Source organism: Loxodonta africana, chromosome 2 (genome assembly GCF_030014295.1).
Source record: "Loxodonta africana isolate mLoxAfr1 chromosome 2, mLoxAfr1.hap2, whole genome shotgun sequence".
Lineage (NCBI taxonomy): Eukaryota > Metazoa > Chordata > Mammalia > Proboscidea > Elephantidae > Loxodonta > Loxodonta africana.
The window spans coordinates 220,448,650-220,461,451 of NC_087343.1; the positions used below are offsets into that span (position 1 = coordinate 220,448,650).

A 12,802-nucleotide genomic window follows, 5' to 3' on the forward strand; every position below is an offset into this window, starting at 1 on the left:
AATATATATTTGAGCTCATTCGAACATGGGCACAAAATCTGTGTCTTAGGTGGGTCGGGTTGCAATTGGGTGATTCTACTGATGAATCCCAGGCATCTAATGGACAGGCATCCATTACATCAAACTCTGTGACTGCAGTTTCCCTCCTTGAGTGAGTTGGAAATATCTTAGGTTAAGATTTCAGTGCCCTGCAGGGCTAAAGACAAAGGTCTAAGCCTTCATTGCTTCCATCTTTACAACCAAATCGCCTACTTTGTCCTTTTAGGAGAGCATTCCTCACAGTTATAGAAAGGTGAGGCTGTGCCTCATCAGCTTTTAGCCTTCGTCACTAGCAAGTCAGCTTTTATAGGGCTGGGTCTTAGTCATCTTTTTGCTCCCCAGGGCCTAGCCTGACACTTGGCACTTGGTAGATAATCAACGAGGTTTTGTTGAATTGAATTTATTTTCATTTGTCCCCATTAAAACTTGCCATTAGGAAGAGTATAGAATCGGGTCCCAGATCCTTTGCATTCTCACTGCCCTCTTGTCAGACTCATGCTTTGAAAGCCTTTTTTAAGCCCCTACAAAGCGCAAGACTTCAGATACCTTTGTATCATGGCAAGTGACTTCTCTGGGATTCATCACTCCATAGCATCACCCTCCGTGCCACAGCACTTATTTACTTCCTAATGAAAGCTTCGTGCAGGCTACATCTTTTCTCTGACACAAAGAAAAGAAAGCCGTGTCCAGGAAGTGAAAGGCTGCTCACTGATATGATGTATTGCATTCTTTGCCAAGCCTGACTATAAAACACCAAGGTCCAGAAGGAGAGATGCCAACAATAAAAATGCCAGGCCTGGGGTATTTTCTGGGTGGAGCCTTGCAAAGCAATAACTAAATTACAAGGAACTATGAAGAACAGAAATACAGCATGCATAGTTCCGTCAGTCTAACCCAAACATATCAGTAAGAGTCAGCAACATCTTTAACTGGAAGTACTCTTGGCAGGGAAAAGCGAGGTTAAGAGTGCTTAAGTTATAAGTAGGATAGGAAAAACTAAAGCAATAGCTGGGAAGGAAGGAGCAAGAGATATAAAAAGACAAAAACAAATAAACCTATTGCTGTCGAGTCAATTCTGACTCATGGCGACCCTGTAGGACAGGGTAGAACTTCCCCATAGGGTTTCCAAGGAGCGCCTGGCGGATTTGAACCACCAGCCTTTTGGTTAGCAGCCATAGCTTGTAACCACTATACCACCAGGGTTTCTAAGAGAAATAGGAGCTGGGGGAAAAAAAAAAAAGATAAAATTTGGCAGAGGGTGGTAGAATTCTGAGAATTGTCTTGATGTTTAACCCACATACTGCCAAATTCTTGTGATCAAATAGAAATGGTTAATAAGAAAATTCTACTGTTGGTTTTTTTTTTTTTTACCATGTTATATGGACAGTTGATACCTACCTAAAGGCAACTAGTTAGACATAACTGCAACAAGGTCAGACCCCCTTGGTATCTTGATAACAGTGTCCCGAAAGTTCAGGCTAGGAGATTCTACCCCCTGGGAAAAAGTTTTATGAAAATTTCCCTTTGGTATTTTAGTAATGAATACTTCTAACAGGACTCTAACATAGCCCACCTTTTACTGAATGTCTCAACATACTGGGCAGGATTATATTTTTGTATACTACTTTATTTAGTTCTTAGTTAGCTTTTCTTTTTCTACCCAATTTGCACTTACATAGGATTTGTTAGGACCCCTATTTTAGCATTTACAATCCTTTTTATTCTTCTACTGGTAGACGCTATTGTGTCTACCCTCTACATTAAACCTGGGGTTCAGTAGCTTCTTTGCACCTTTGTATATCCAGCACTTAACGCAGTGACTGGGATAAAGTCATCTCTCAATGAATGTCTGCAAAATTAAAAGATCATTGGCTAAACTGATTTAGGAAAGAATATTTTCATGAAACTGACAGTTCAGCTGAATTCTTGGGCTGCAGAGGTTCAAAAGAAGGGGCTATAATAGTGTACAAATGGAGTGCAATGCACTTCAAATATTTTAATTTGTTGGCAAAGTGACAGACAATTGATAGTGCAATGTGTCTGAGTTACTTAAAAAAAGGGCTTTGGATAAGTGAAGCCAGATGAAATTACCACCATGTTCTCTTGCTTCAACTGGATTATGGTTGACTAAAGTGTTCACAAAAGAGGTCAATGGTTTTCAAACTTCATATCAATGAGGTCAGGGATATCACAGACATGCTTTAAAGAGGGAGTGCTTCCAGGCTTGTTCCTTGAATGTAATTTTGAAGAATATTTAGGGCATTGCAAACTGTACTGGTATTAAAATGCAAAAGCCAAAAAAGGCAAACCCATTGCCATGGAGTCAATTCTAACTCATGGCAATCTCATGTGTTACAGAATAGAACTGGATTTTCTTGGCTGTAACCTTTACGAAAGCAAATCACTAGACTTTTCTTCCGCAGTGCTGCTGGATGGGTTCAAACCGCCAACCTTTGGGTTAGTAGTTGGGCACAAACAGTTTGTATCACCTAGGGACACCTGGAATAAATACCCTTCTAAAAAGTGGCCTGTTAAATGTCCTCACAGGGAAAGGGTGAAGGTCTCAGGAACACTTCTCCTGCACAGGGTTTCATCTTGAAAAAGCTCATTGTCCTCAAGGCAGCAAAGCAAGGGCAAGTTAGGGCTGTTGGCCAGAAGCTGGAAATAGCCTCGTTACACAGAACTATACAGAGCTGGACATTATAATAATGGTGTCTGTTAACAATGGTCTATCTGGCCTAGGTTCTCCATCTTCCATTATTTCTTTTTCTTCCTTAGGGTGAGTGAAACTCTTAGACCCAGCTGCGGCTCAAATTTCTAATTTAGGAAAGTGTCTATTTTCTGCTTCATAATACTCTCCCAGTACCATAAGCCTTCAATTTCTGCTTCCAGGCAATGAAATAGTTCTCATTTCCAGAGAAAACCTGATAAGTCTTTTCAAAGGAAGCTCTAATTGGTGGCATTGCTAGAACAGCTAAAAAATCAAAGACAGTGGGGTTGAAAAATCCATGAGAAAATAACTTCCTTTGCCTACCAGTGGCTAGGATTTAGGAAGCAAGGAAGGGGTTGACTTTCATTCAATATCTGATTGATTGAGATGGTAACCTTTTTAGTATTTTTTCCCTAAGGCTCTATGCTGAAGAAACATCATAGAATCAGGTGGTTGGAAGGACCAGGCTCAGGGAGGTAAAAGCAATTCCCCCTAGGGTCAACCTCCTGCGGACCTCTCCCAGTGGGATGTGAGTGACAGCTCCCAGGGAGCAGGTAGGTTTTGACTTACCTCTGAGCCTTTTCAACCTCTGTTCCCTCCGCCGCCTCCGCACAACCAGCAGGAGCACACAGAGCAGCAAGACCCCGACCAAGATACATGAAATGGTCACCAGCATCTTGAGCCCTTCGTTGGTGGTCAGCCCTTCTTCATTCTGGACAACTGACTTAATGAGTGGAGGGATTGTACCTGAAAACAGGGCCATGATGTTAGATGGCTATTAATGAAGACAGAATGGTGGAGTTTTTAGGGATGATGGGTTATCAAAATTGCACAGGTTGAGTCAAGGGTGGCCAGGGTGATGAGAAATGAGAGAAGCTCTTCATCTAGGTCCTTGCTAACTTACATTCCCTCCCTTCCCTCTGCCCAAGCCTCAAACTTATGCCAGAGCTCATCGAATTGGGATCTGCACCAAAGCGCACTTCTCAGGAAGGGATGTCATTTTGGAGTCACTAGAAAGCATAATGCTCAGGCTAGGTGCTCAGAAAAAGCCACGATGCATTTGCCTAGAATTAAGAGTCCTCTGGACTGTCCCCGATATTACAATTGCTGGAGGCTAATTGACAAATTGCATATCAAAAAGGAACAATGGGCTTGGCTAGTGTATAGAAGACAGGCTATAGGGAGAAGGTGCCACACATAGTGGCTCACGGAAGCTTAGAATTTCTTTCCATTTGGCTGTTCACCTGTGAGAGCTACACACAATTTTTCAAAGGGGAACCGTGTAGGCCTCTAATGCATCCTATGTGTTTACCAGGCATTGTCCAACATTGTTATGAGAATCAGATTATTTAGAGCTATAGAGAAACATTTACGAATGATATAAGTTTCTCTACAGCTCTAAATAACTGGATTCTCATAACACCGTTGGACAATGCCTAAGAAACAAATAGGATGCATTAGAGACCTATATGGTTCCCCTTTGAAAAGTTCTGTGTAGCTCTCATTCCCTAAAATAGTACTTTTTAAAGTAGATTTGGTTTTGCATCTGGGTAAAAAAGCAAGTGAACAGCCAAATGGAGAGAAATTTTAAGCTTCTGTGAACCACTATATGTCTCTATGAGTCGGAATAGACTCAACAGCAATTTTTTTTTTTTATGGGGTTTTATATGGAAACTACTAAGTAGAACGAACTCTGAGTCCTTTTCAGCTGCCTTCTATCTAGAGGCTATTACAAAATGTGCGGAGATTCAAACACAGACACACGTTTTATTGGGTTCAAGTCTTTTGGAGTCCTCCATTTGTAGGATGTTTTACCTTACTATCTTTTCCATGTAAAACAAGGACCAGGAAGTCAGTGCTTTAGGCGAAGAAACACAAAAATAATTTCTCCCAAAACAAAGCTTGTCTTTATCTTGAATTTAGTAAGTAGAGCAGGGATAACAGAAACTCCAGTCACCTATGCCATCTGCTAAGGCCAAAAGGAACGCTCTTCCAACCTCACAGTGTTGGTGGCTGGATACCCTGCTCCCAAATGCACAGAAACTCAGGTAGGAGCTGCTTAAGGAGACCATGTGAGGGTGGGTTTGCCAATGCAAGAAAACTTAAGGACAACTGGACACATTTGGCTAAGGAAATGGTAGAACAGTCAAATAAAGAAATTCTTCTACATGGGAGAATTTGGAATCTGGGCATGGCTGTGAAGCTATTTGTCAATGTTTTCCCTCAAAAAAAAAAAAAAATCTTCAGGCAGATGTGGCAAAAGAGGTATAAATTTGTATATCCGAGAGATTGGTTTGAAGAAGCCTGCTATCTCTTATCAAGTAAAATATAAACGTGTGTTATATTTCCTGTTTTAATAAAATCATATACTGTAGATTTTGGAGAATCAACTGTGCTTCACAAGATTTTTTCATGATGATAAGCTGTGATCCTGCGTAAAGCGAGAATGTTATATTTTTTAGAATACAAATATTTAAAATCCATGAAGCTCTTTTTTAGCGTAACAGTTTCCCATTGTGTACATGAGTAGTTTCCAGTTAAAGTATTTGCCGTAAACAAATCACTGATGGGCACATTTGGGCTGTGTACTGTGATGTCTACATAGATTATAGAAGCCAGTACATCAGAGTGTGATTAACATAAATCAATTAATGTAAGCCAATAACTTAGAGAAACTTATTTACTACCCAAATGTGTATGTCCTAGCAAAAAGCTTCGGTGAATATTTAAACGCTAAGAATGTTTGGTAAGTGTCAAAGTCTTTATGGCCAAAGAATTAACCACGTTAGGAAAAGAAACCAAGTTGCAAGTGCTACTCTGCCTGTGGGTGATGATTTGTGAGGCGAACACCTTTGAATGAAGTCACTCATAACTGAGGGCTAAAAAATGACAGCCAGGTGGTCCATTAAAAGTATCAGCTCTCCAGGAGAAGGGCTGCTATCTGGGAGCTGTCCAGGATGCTTCAGGGCCAGGGGGTAGAGCAGACTCCAGGGACTGATGCCCAAGGCCAGATAACCATCACCAGAAGGACTTGCACCTTAGAACCGTCCTACTACCTGGGGCACCCAGGACTACATGCTGGAGAGGAGCCTGGGCTCTGGCTGAGGAGGAAAGGGAATGAAAAAAATGGCCTTAGATAGGAGTTGGGATGGGCAGACACAGCACGTCACGGGAGGAGGAACCAGCTTTAGGCCCACCAGGGCAGTCCAGGAGCAAGTGGCCAAATGGGTGTCCCAAGGAGCATCACTTTGTTAGCTTCTATTAGTCATTCTGAGGTCCTGAGGCTCAGGACAATTCTTTTCCTAGGATACCCAGTAGTTAAGTGTTATGGGTGCTAACCAAAAGGTCAGCAGTTTGAATCCACCAGTTGCTCCCTGGAAACTCTATGGGGCGGTTCTACTCTGTCCTATAGGGTTGCTATGAGTCAGAATTGACTCAACAACAACAAGTTTTTTGAGGCATGTACTCCAAAGGAAGTTCCTGCTGGACCTTTTGTTAAGCAAGATCCCAAATGCACCTAACCAGAGGAGGGAAAATCCACCCTAGCTTGACTAACAGTGAATAGAGTACTGTGATATTTGCTCAGGTACAGATGTTCTGGGCCAACTCACTCCTGCTAGGTGTGGAGCACAGAGGCGGCTCTGCAGGAAGCTAGCACCCAACACAAGCAAAGCCTGGGAGCACAGACTCTCTAGTGAACTGCTGTCGGTTTTACCTTGAGATTGGAGCGCCTACTTCAATCACTGTCGCTCCCTGAGGTAAAACCACTGCAAAACTTCAAGAATTAGGGTCTACATGCTATTATTTAGGGCATTCTAAAGCTCTCAACTGACGACAATGGGTTTGGTTTTTTAAAGTTCCCTAGCCACAAAAGGGAGCCCCGGTAGCATAGTGGTTAAGAGCTTGGCTGCTAGCCAAAAGGTCAGCCGTTCATGTCCACCAGCTGCTCCTTGGAAACTCAATCGGGCAGTTCTACTCTGTCCTATAGGGTCGCTATGAGTTGGAATTGACTTTATGAGAGTGGGTTTGGTTTTCGTTTTTTAACTACAAAAGATCAAGACCTTCTGCACTGTCAACGACATAGTCCCTTTTGGCTCCACTGGGCTGGGGATTCCTTCATATCAATAAATCACCCTTGATACAAACCGTACAAAATGATAACAATTTAAATAATTTATTTTCGATCGACTAAATGTTAAGTGACACCTAGCCTGCTTTTTAGAAAGTAATATAGAAGGTGTGTGTGCATGCACACATGAACATGTATATGTGTGTGTATATGTGGTGTGTGTGTATGTACGCTGTGTATATGTGTGTGTTGAACATGCATGCATGTGTCTCTGTGTCCATGTGTGTCCATGTATGTGCGTATGCTTGTTGGATGTATGCATCTATGTGTGTGTGTGTACGTGAGCACGTGTGTGTACGTGCATGTGCACGTGTGTGCTCTATGTATTATGAACGTTGTGCAAGTGTGCATTTGTGTTGTGTAGATGTATACCCTGTATGCATGTATTTTGTATATGCATGACGTGTGTATATGTGTTGTACATGCATGTGCACACACGTGTGTGCTAATGTACCATCATATTGTGCTATTTCTATCAGTGCCCCATTTCTGCTCAGAGACTAACATAACCTCCTTTACCATGGAAAACTGTTTTTACACATGCAGTTTGAGGGCTTAATGAGAGCAAAAAAGAAAATTGTTATGTGAATTGGGATGGGGTGGGGAAGGGGGTGGGAGAAAACAAAAGCAGTGTTAGCTCACAATCACTGACAAACGGACAGGGCCATGTGGTAAAGAATCCTTCAGCCCTAAGAGAAAGGGCTCCTGCACCAAGATTCCCTAATGAGATTCCCTTTGGCCCTCAGTCCCTGATTTCTGGACCCACAGGGACAGTCGCCTGGGTGCCGGCAACTAAGGAGCCCCTCAGAATGCTGACTGGCACAGACACCTAATGGTCTGTGGGCAGCGGTCACCCCATGCCAAGGATGAGTGCTGAATGGGGAAGGGGACAGGCATCATGTACACATCTCCTTCTGAGACACTAATGGGAGGACTACGAAGTCAGCCACTTACTGCCATCATAGTTGAGCGTGGCGAAGTTGGCCTGCTTCTCTGCACAGCCGGCGCTATTGCACACCCGCATCTGCAGCTCGTACCAGGTGGCCTCCTGCAGGTCATATAGAATGTATGACTTGGAGAGAGAGGTCCGCTGAGCTGTGGTCCAGACAGTAGTTCCAAAGGGCCTATACTCCAGCGTGAAGGAGGTGATGGGACAGCCGCCGTCATTCCAGCCTATGAGGTTCAGCCGCACACGCGTGGTGTTGATGCTGGCGAAAAGTTCTTGCTCCTTTGAAAACTGAGGCTCTGTAGGAGAAGGCAGGTGGGAAGATCAGTTTATGAGATAAACGAATGAAAACTCTCAAAACAGCCACAGATTTCCCTTGGGCCTTCTCAATCTAGACCAGGAGCTCAGTCCGTGTCTGGGTCAAGGCCACTAACAGGAGGCCACTATTATAGAGACATTATGGACCAGTGGGCTTTCTCCGACCATAATGATCTAGGTATGAGTGGGAAAACTGGGCGGTAGAGTTTATCTGGGGGCAGCGGTGGATCAGTGGTAGAATTCTCACCTTCCATGTGGGAGACCCAGGTTCCTGGCCAATACACTTCACGTGTAACCACCACCTGTCTGCCATTGGAGGCTTGTGTGTTGCTATGAGGCCAAACAGGTTTCAGGGAAGCTTCCAGCTATGATGGACTAGGAAAAAAGGCCTGGCAATCTACTTCTGAAAATCGGCCAGTGAAAATCCTATGGATCACAATGGTCCTATCCTGTTGTGTATGGAATGACCGTGAGTCAGCAGCCAACTTTGATGGCAGCTACAACGGAGTTTATCTTGGGGTTTCCTGAAGAACAATATTTTTCTAATTTATGGGTTTCCTTCAGTGGCTCTCACACAGCAATATGCTGGGCTGACCCATTTCCATTCCCATTCAGATGGACTTGAGTCATGAGAAGACAGAGTTTTATTTGGGAACTTCCAACAAATATTCCTCACCACCCAAATTCTTGATACTAGAAGCCAGGGAGCTGGGCTGTATTTCTGGATAAATCAATCTCTCATCATCTAAACCCTTGTCACATGTTCTCCCGAACTCCGGAGTCAGACCCGAATAATGGCCTCTCCACCTGACTTGTTGCTCTCCTGCCGTCTGAACCTGCACCTCTTGTCAGATATGAGTGTGAAGGGATCCTGCAAAGACCCCAACTTCATCTTCCTCACTAAACTCTCACACAGCTACAATCCCCCCACCTTCCTGGTGTTCCTGGGGCCTCTGATTTCACTGCCGAGCTTTACTGCCCTGAGGTTCATCTCCTTGAAGCTCTGTTTTTCAGATAAAAAAGGAACTCATATTGAAGTGCTAAGAATTTATCCCAGCCACTTTCCTCCTGAAAAGGAAGACTTAGAGGCAATGTGAAAACTATAGATAGACTGAGGGCCGGGGAGTGGGGTAGTGATTAACGGTGAAGGTCCCACTGAAAGGATTGAGAAAACAAACTCCCCATTTCATTGCTGCCCAACCCGGGCAATGCCCTCATTTTCCAATGATACTTCTTTTTAACTGCAAATGAGATAAGGAAAAGGTAGTCCCTTTTAAGGACTGGCCACCTCTCTCATCACACTACAGTGCTGCCAAGCCCATGTTTTGAAATAGCAGTGTTCAAATACACAAGCGAACATACAAATATGCAATGAATCTCTTAGGATTCCAATCCCCCTTCTACCTGGAAAGCAGAAAATCTAGAAACAAGAACACATACATACCTTTCCCTAATGTTTTTGCTTCTATGATTTCACTTATGCGCCCTGGTCCCACTCCATTTTGGGCGGTAAGAGTGAACTTATACCAAGTACCACATTTCAGATTTTCCAGGCGGTAAGAGCGCTCACTTGGGCTGATGGGAAAGCTCCCCCACTGCTCACTGTTATCCTCAGAGTACTGCAATATGTATCCTTTAGAAAATAAGGAAAATTCAAATGAGTATGCTTGCTTCCCACTTGAGGTTGGTTGATGTTTGCATTTTTGTTATGGATCGAATTGTGTCCCTCAAAAACATGTGTTGTAAACTCTAACCCCTACACATTTGTTATGTTAATGAGTCCATCAGTGTAGGGTGTATTTAACTCAGCCAATCATTTTTGAGTTATAAAAGGCGCCCATTAGGCACAAAGACAAGCAAGCAAAAACAGGGAAGACAGAGGCGACATGGAGATCTCCAAGGAATTCCCCTGGAGAAGCAGAGACAAGGATTTTCCCCCAAAGCAGATAGAGAGAGCCTTCCCCTAGAGCCTGTGCCCTGGATTTGGACTTTTGGCCTCTTGAACTGTGTGAAAATAAATTTGTTTGTTAAAATAATACACTTGTAATATTTCTGTTATAGCAGCACTAAAAACTAAGATGATCTTGTACGGGTAATAGAATGAGGGCTCTTAGGATTCAAGCATCTTCAGAAAAGAAGATTTGGAATCTTCCTGATTCCAGGAAAGGTAACCCAGGCTGGGAAATGTACTGTGATGGTAAATGGATGAGTGAGGTACTTAGGCCCCCATTACCACGGTGGTATGGCTGGAGAGTATGGCAAAAATAAAGCCACTTTCTGCCCATTCCTTTTTAAAAGCCATGCTGGGCAGCCAGGTATAAACACTAAGACTAAATATCTGAGCTTCAAAGCATATGGGCTCAAACCCTTGGCCAGCGGGAGGCTGACGCTGAGGTATTGTTAAGAGATCCAAAGCTCTGGAAAAGGACAGGCTATCGATGGGTAGGAATCTACTCAACCACTCTCCCTCCCTCTATGCTCCTGGGGTTTGCAGTCCACAGTCCTGAGGGGCATTTGCTGTAAATCCTAAGCCATCCCAGTCTTTCAGTGGTAACCTTGTTTCTCTTTCACTTAAAAAGTCCTTCAATAACTCATTTCTCCACCTGACACCTATTACCTCTACTTCTACCACTACTAACAACGATTGTCCATTTCTTGAGCACTAACTATGTGCTAGCTAACTAAGCTGGACGATGAATAAGGAAAACCAAAGAAGAACTGATGCCTTTGAATTGTGGTGTTGGCAAAGAATACTGAATAGACCATGGACTTCCAAGATGAACAATTCTGTCTTGGAAGAAGTAAAGCCAGAACGCTCATTAGAAGCAAGGACAGCGAGACTTCATCTCACATACTTTGGACATGTTATCAGGAGGGACAAGTCCCTAGAGAAGGACATCATGCTTGGTAAAGTGAGGGTCAGTGAAAAAGAAGAAGACCTTCCACAAGATGGATTGACACTGTGGCTGCAACAATGGCCTCAAGCATAACCATGATTGTAAGAATGGCAAGGTGTTTCGTTCTGTTGTACATAGGGTTGCTATGAGTCGGAACTGACTCGACAGCACCTAACAACTTAACAGCTATGTACCAGGCATTGTCCTAAGCCCTTTACTCACATTATCTCATTCATCCCTGTGAAGCAGTGATTATTATCCTCGCATTACAGATGAAGACACTGAGGTCCAGAGAGGTTAAGTAATGAGAACACAGACATGTGAATAAGATTCAAACCCCCCTGTTGGATTCTGGAGCCTGTGTTCTTGGATGCCGCGTGATACTGAAACATTCCTCATTGCCTCTTACATCTTTCAACCCTGCTACTCCCAACCATCTTCCAGGGAACAAACACATCTTCTCTGCTCTGTCCCTCTCTACTCCTGAACGTTCACACTCATGCAGCCTAGACTAGCCCATCAGGCACATGGTATCTGTATACCAATGACTATTACCTTCTGTCCCATCCTGGAGAACACCATTTTAAACACATGCAAAGCAGGTCTAACCCCACACACTACAGTGATTCCTAAACCCAAAAGGGAAGCATCATGTGCTTGCCACTCCCCTCGAATAGAGAGCACCCATCTTCTGTGGTCATGGACAGAACCTTTGTGTGTCCTTTCAACCTTCCCTGACCTCTGGCTCTCTGAGGCCAAGGGTACCTCCTCCTTCCGGAGCCTCATTTGCCCTCCTCCGTGGTCCTGATCTACATCCTCTCAGCTCCCTCACTACCTGACAGGTGAGTCATGGGCCTGCATACTCAGTGCTCCCACTGCACATCCAGCCTACCATCTAGCAATACCTGCATCACCTTCTCTGTGCTCTGCATATCGGGAGGACTACTCTCACCTTCTCATTGCCACAATCTAAACTCCCTATTCAGAAGAAAGGCCCAGGAAGCTACTTCAGAAAAATGAGCCATAGAAAACCCTATACATCCCAGTTCTTTTCTGCCGTACATGGGGTAACCAGAAGTTAGAACGAACTCAATGGCAATGGGATTTATTTCTTTTTTCTTTTTAATGGGAAATCTCTATCACTTGGTGATGGGCAAACATGGGTCCCTGCTCCCGCTTTTGTCTTCTGTGATATCAGTGTCCTCCAGTATGGAAACATTTTGACTCATGACTCCTTCTTGATGCCAATGACTTGACAAACACAGCATTTCAGGCACCCACTGGTTGCCTTTGTCTTGGAAACTCTTTATCACAAAGATAGGCTCCATCTTGCTGATCTACCACTCTGACAGTCTTCCTGTTCTACTTCCCTCACTGTCTCATACTTGTAGAATCAAAACTTCACATCATTTGAGCCTAGAGCCCTAAAACTCCTCAACCCTTCACTCAGTGCCCCATTTTATTTGTTCTATAAGGACGAGGTCCTCTAACCAGCCTAGAAGCTTTGGTACACAATTTCAGGAATCCTCTTACCAGAAGCCTAGAATCCCTTACAGAAGTGTGAGTCTCCTGACCACACTTGCCTTAGCAGTCACCAACCTTGGTACCCCATGATCCACTCTTTTTCCAGCTGTCCAGCATCCCTTGAGAAAGTCACTACACTATGATCATTGTGACCGCTACAATTCGTGCTATTATCTGCAGCTGGGTCCTCGCTGGTACACGGCAATTATTTTGTTCATCTATTAATGACCCCCTGTTGC

General features: G+C 43.8%; 1 protein-coding gene across 2 annotated transcripts in view; it reads right to left on the bottom strand.

Annotated features, from left to right (window-relative positions):
* The window catches only part of DSCAM (DS cell adhesion molecule), a 774,401-nt gene that overhangs the window by 69,195 nt on the left and 692,404 nt on the right, over positions 1-12,802 (bottom strand). For both annotated transcript variants that reach the window (XM_023559109.2, XM_064279473.1), the window contains exons 24-26: positions 9,587-9,775; positions 7,833-8,123; positions 3,320-3,496 (exon numbers count right to left, since the gene is read on the bottom strand). In XM_023559109.2, coding sequence (XP_023414877.1) covers positions 3,320-3,496; positions 7,833-8,123; positions 9,587-9,775 — 657 coding nt within the window. The remainder of the gene's footprint in view (positions 1-3,319; positions 3,497-7,832; positions 8,124-9,586; positions 9,776-12,802) is intronic.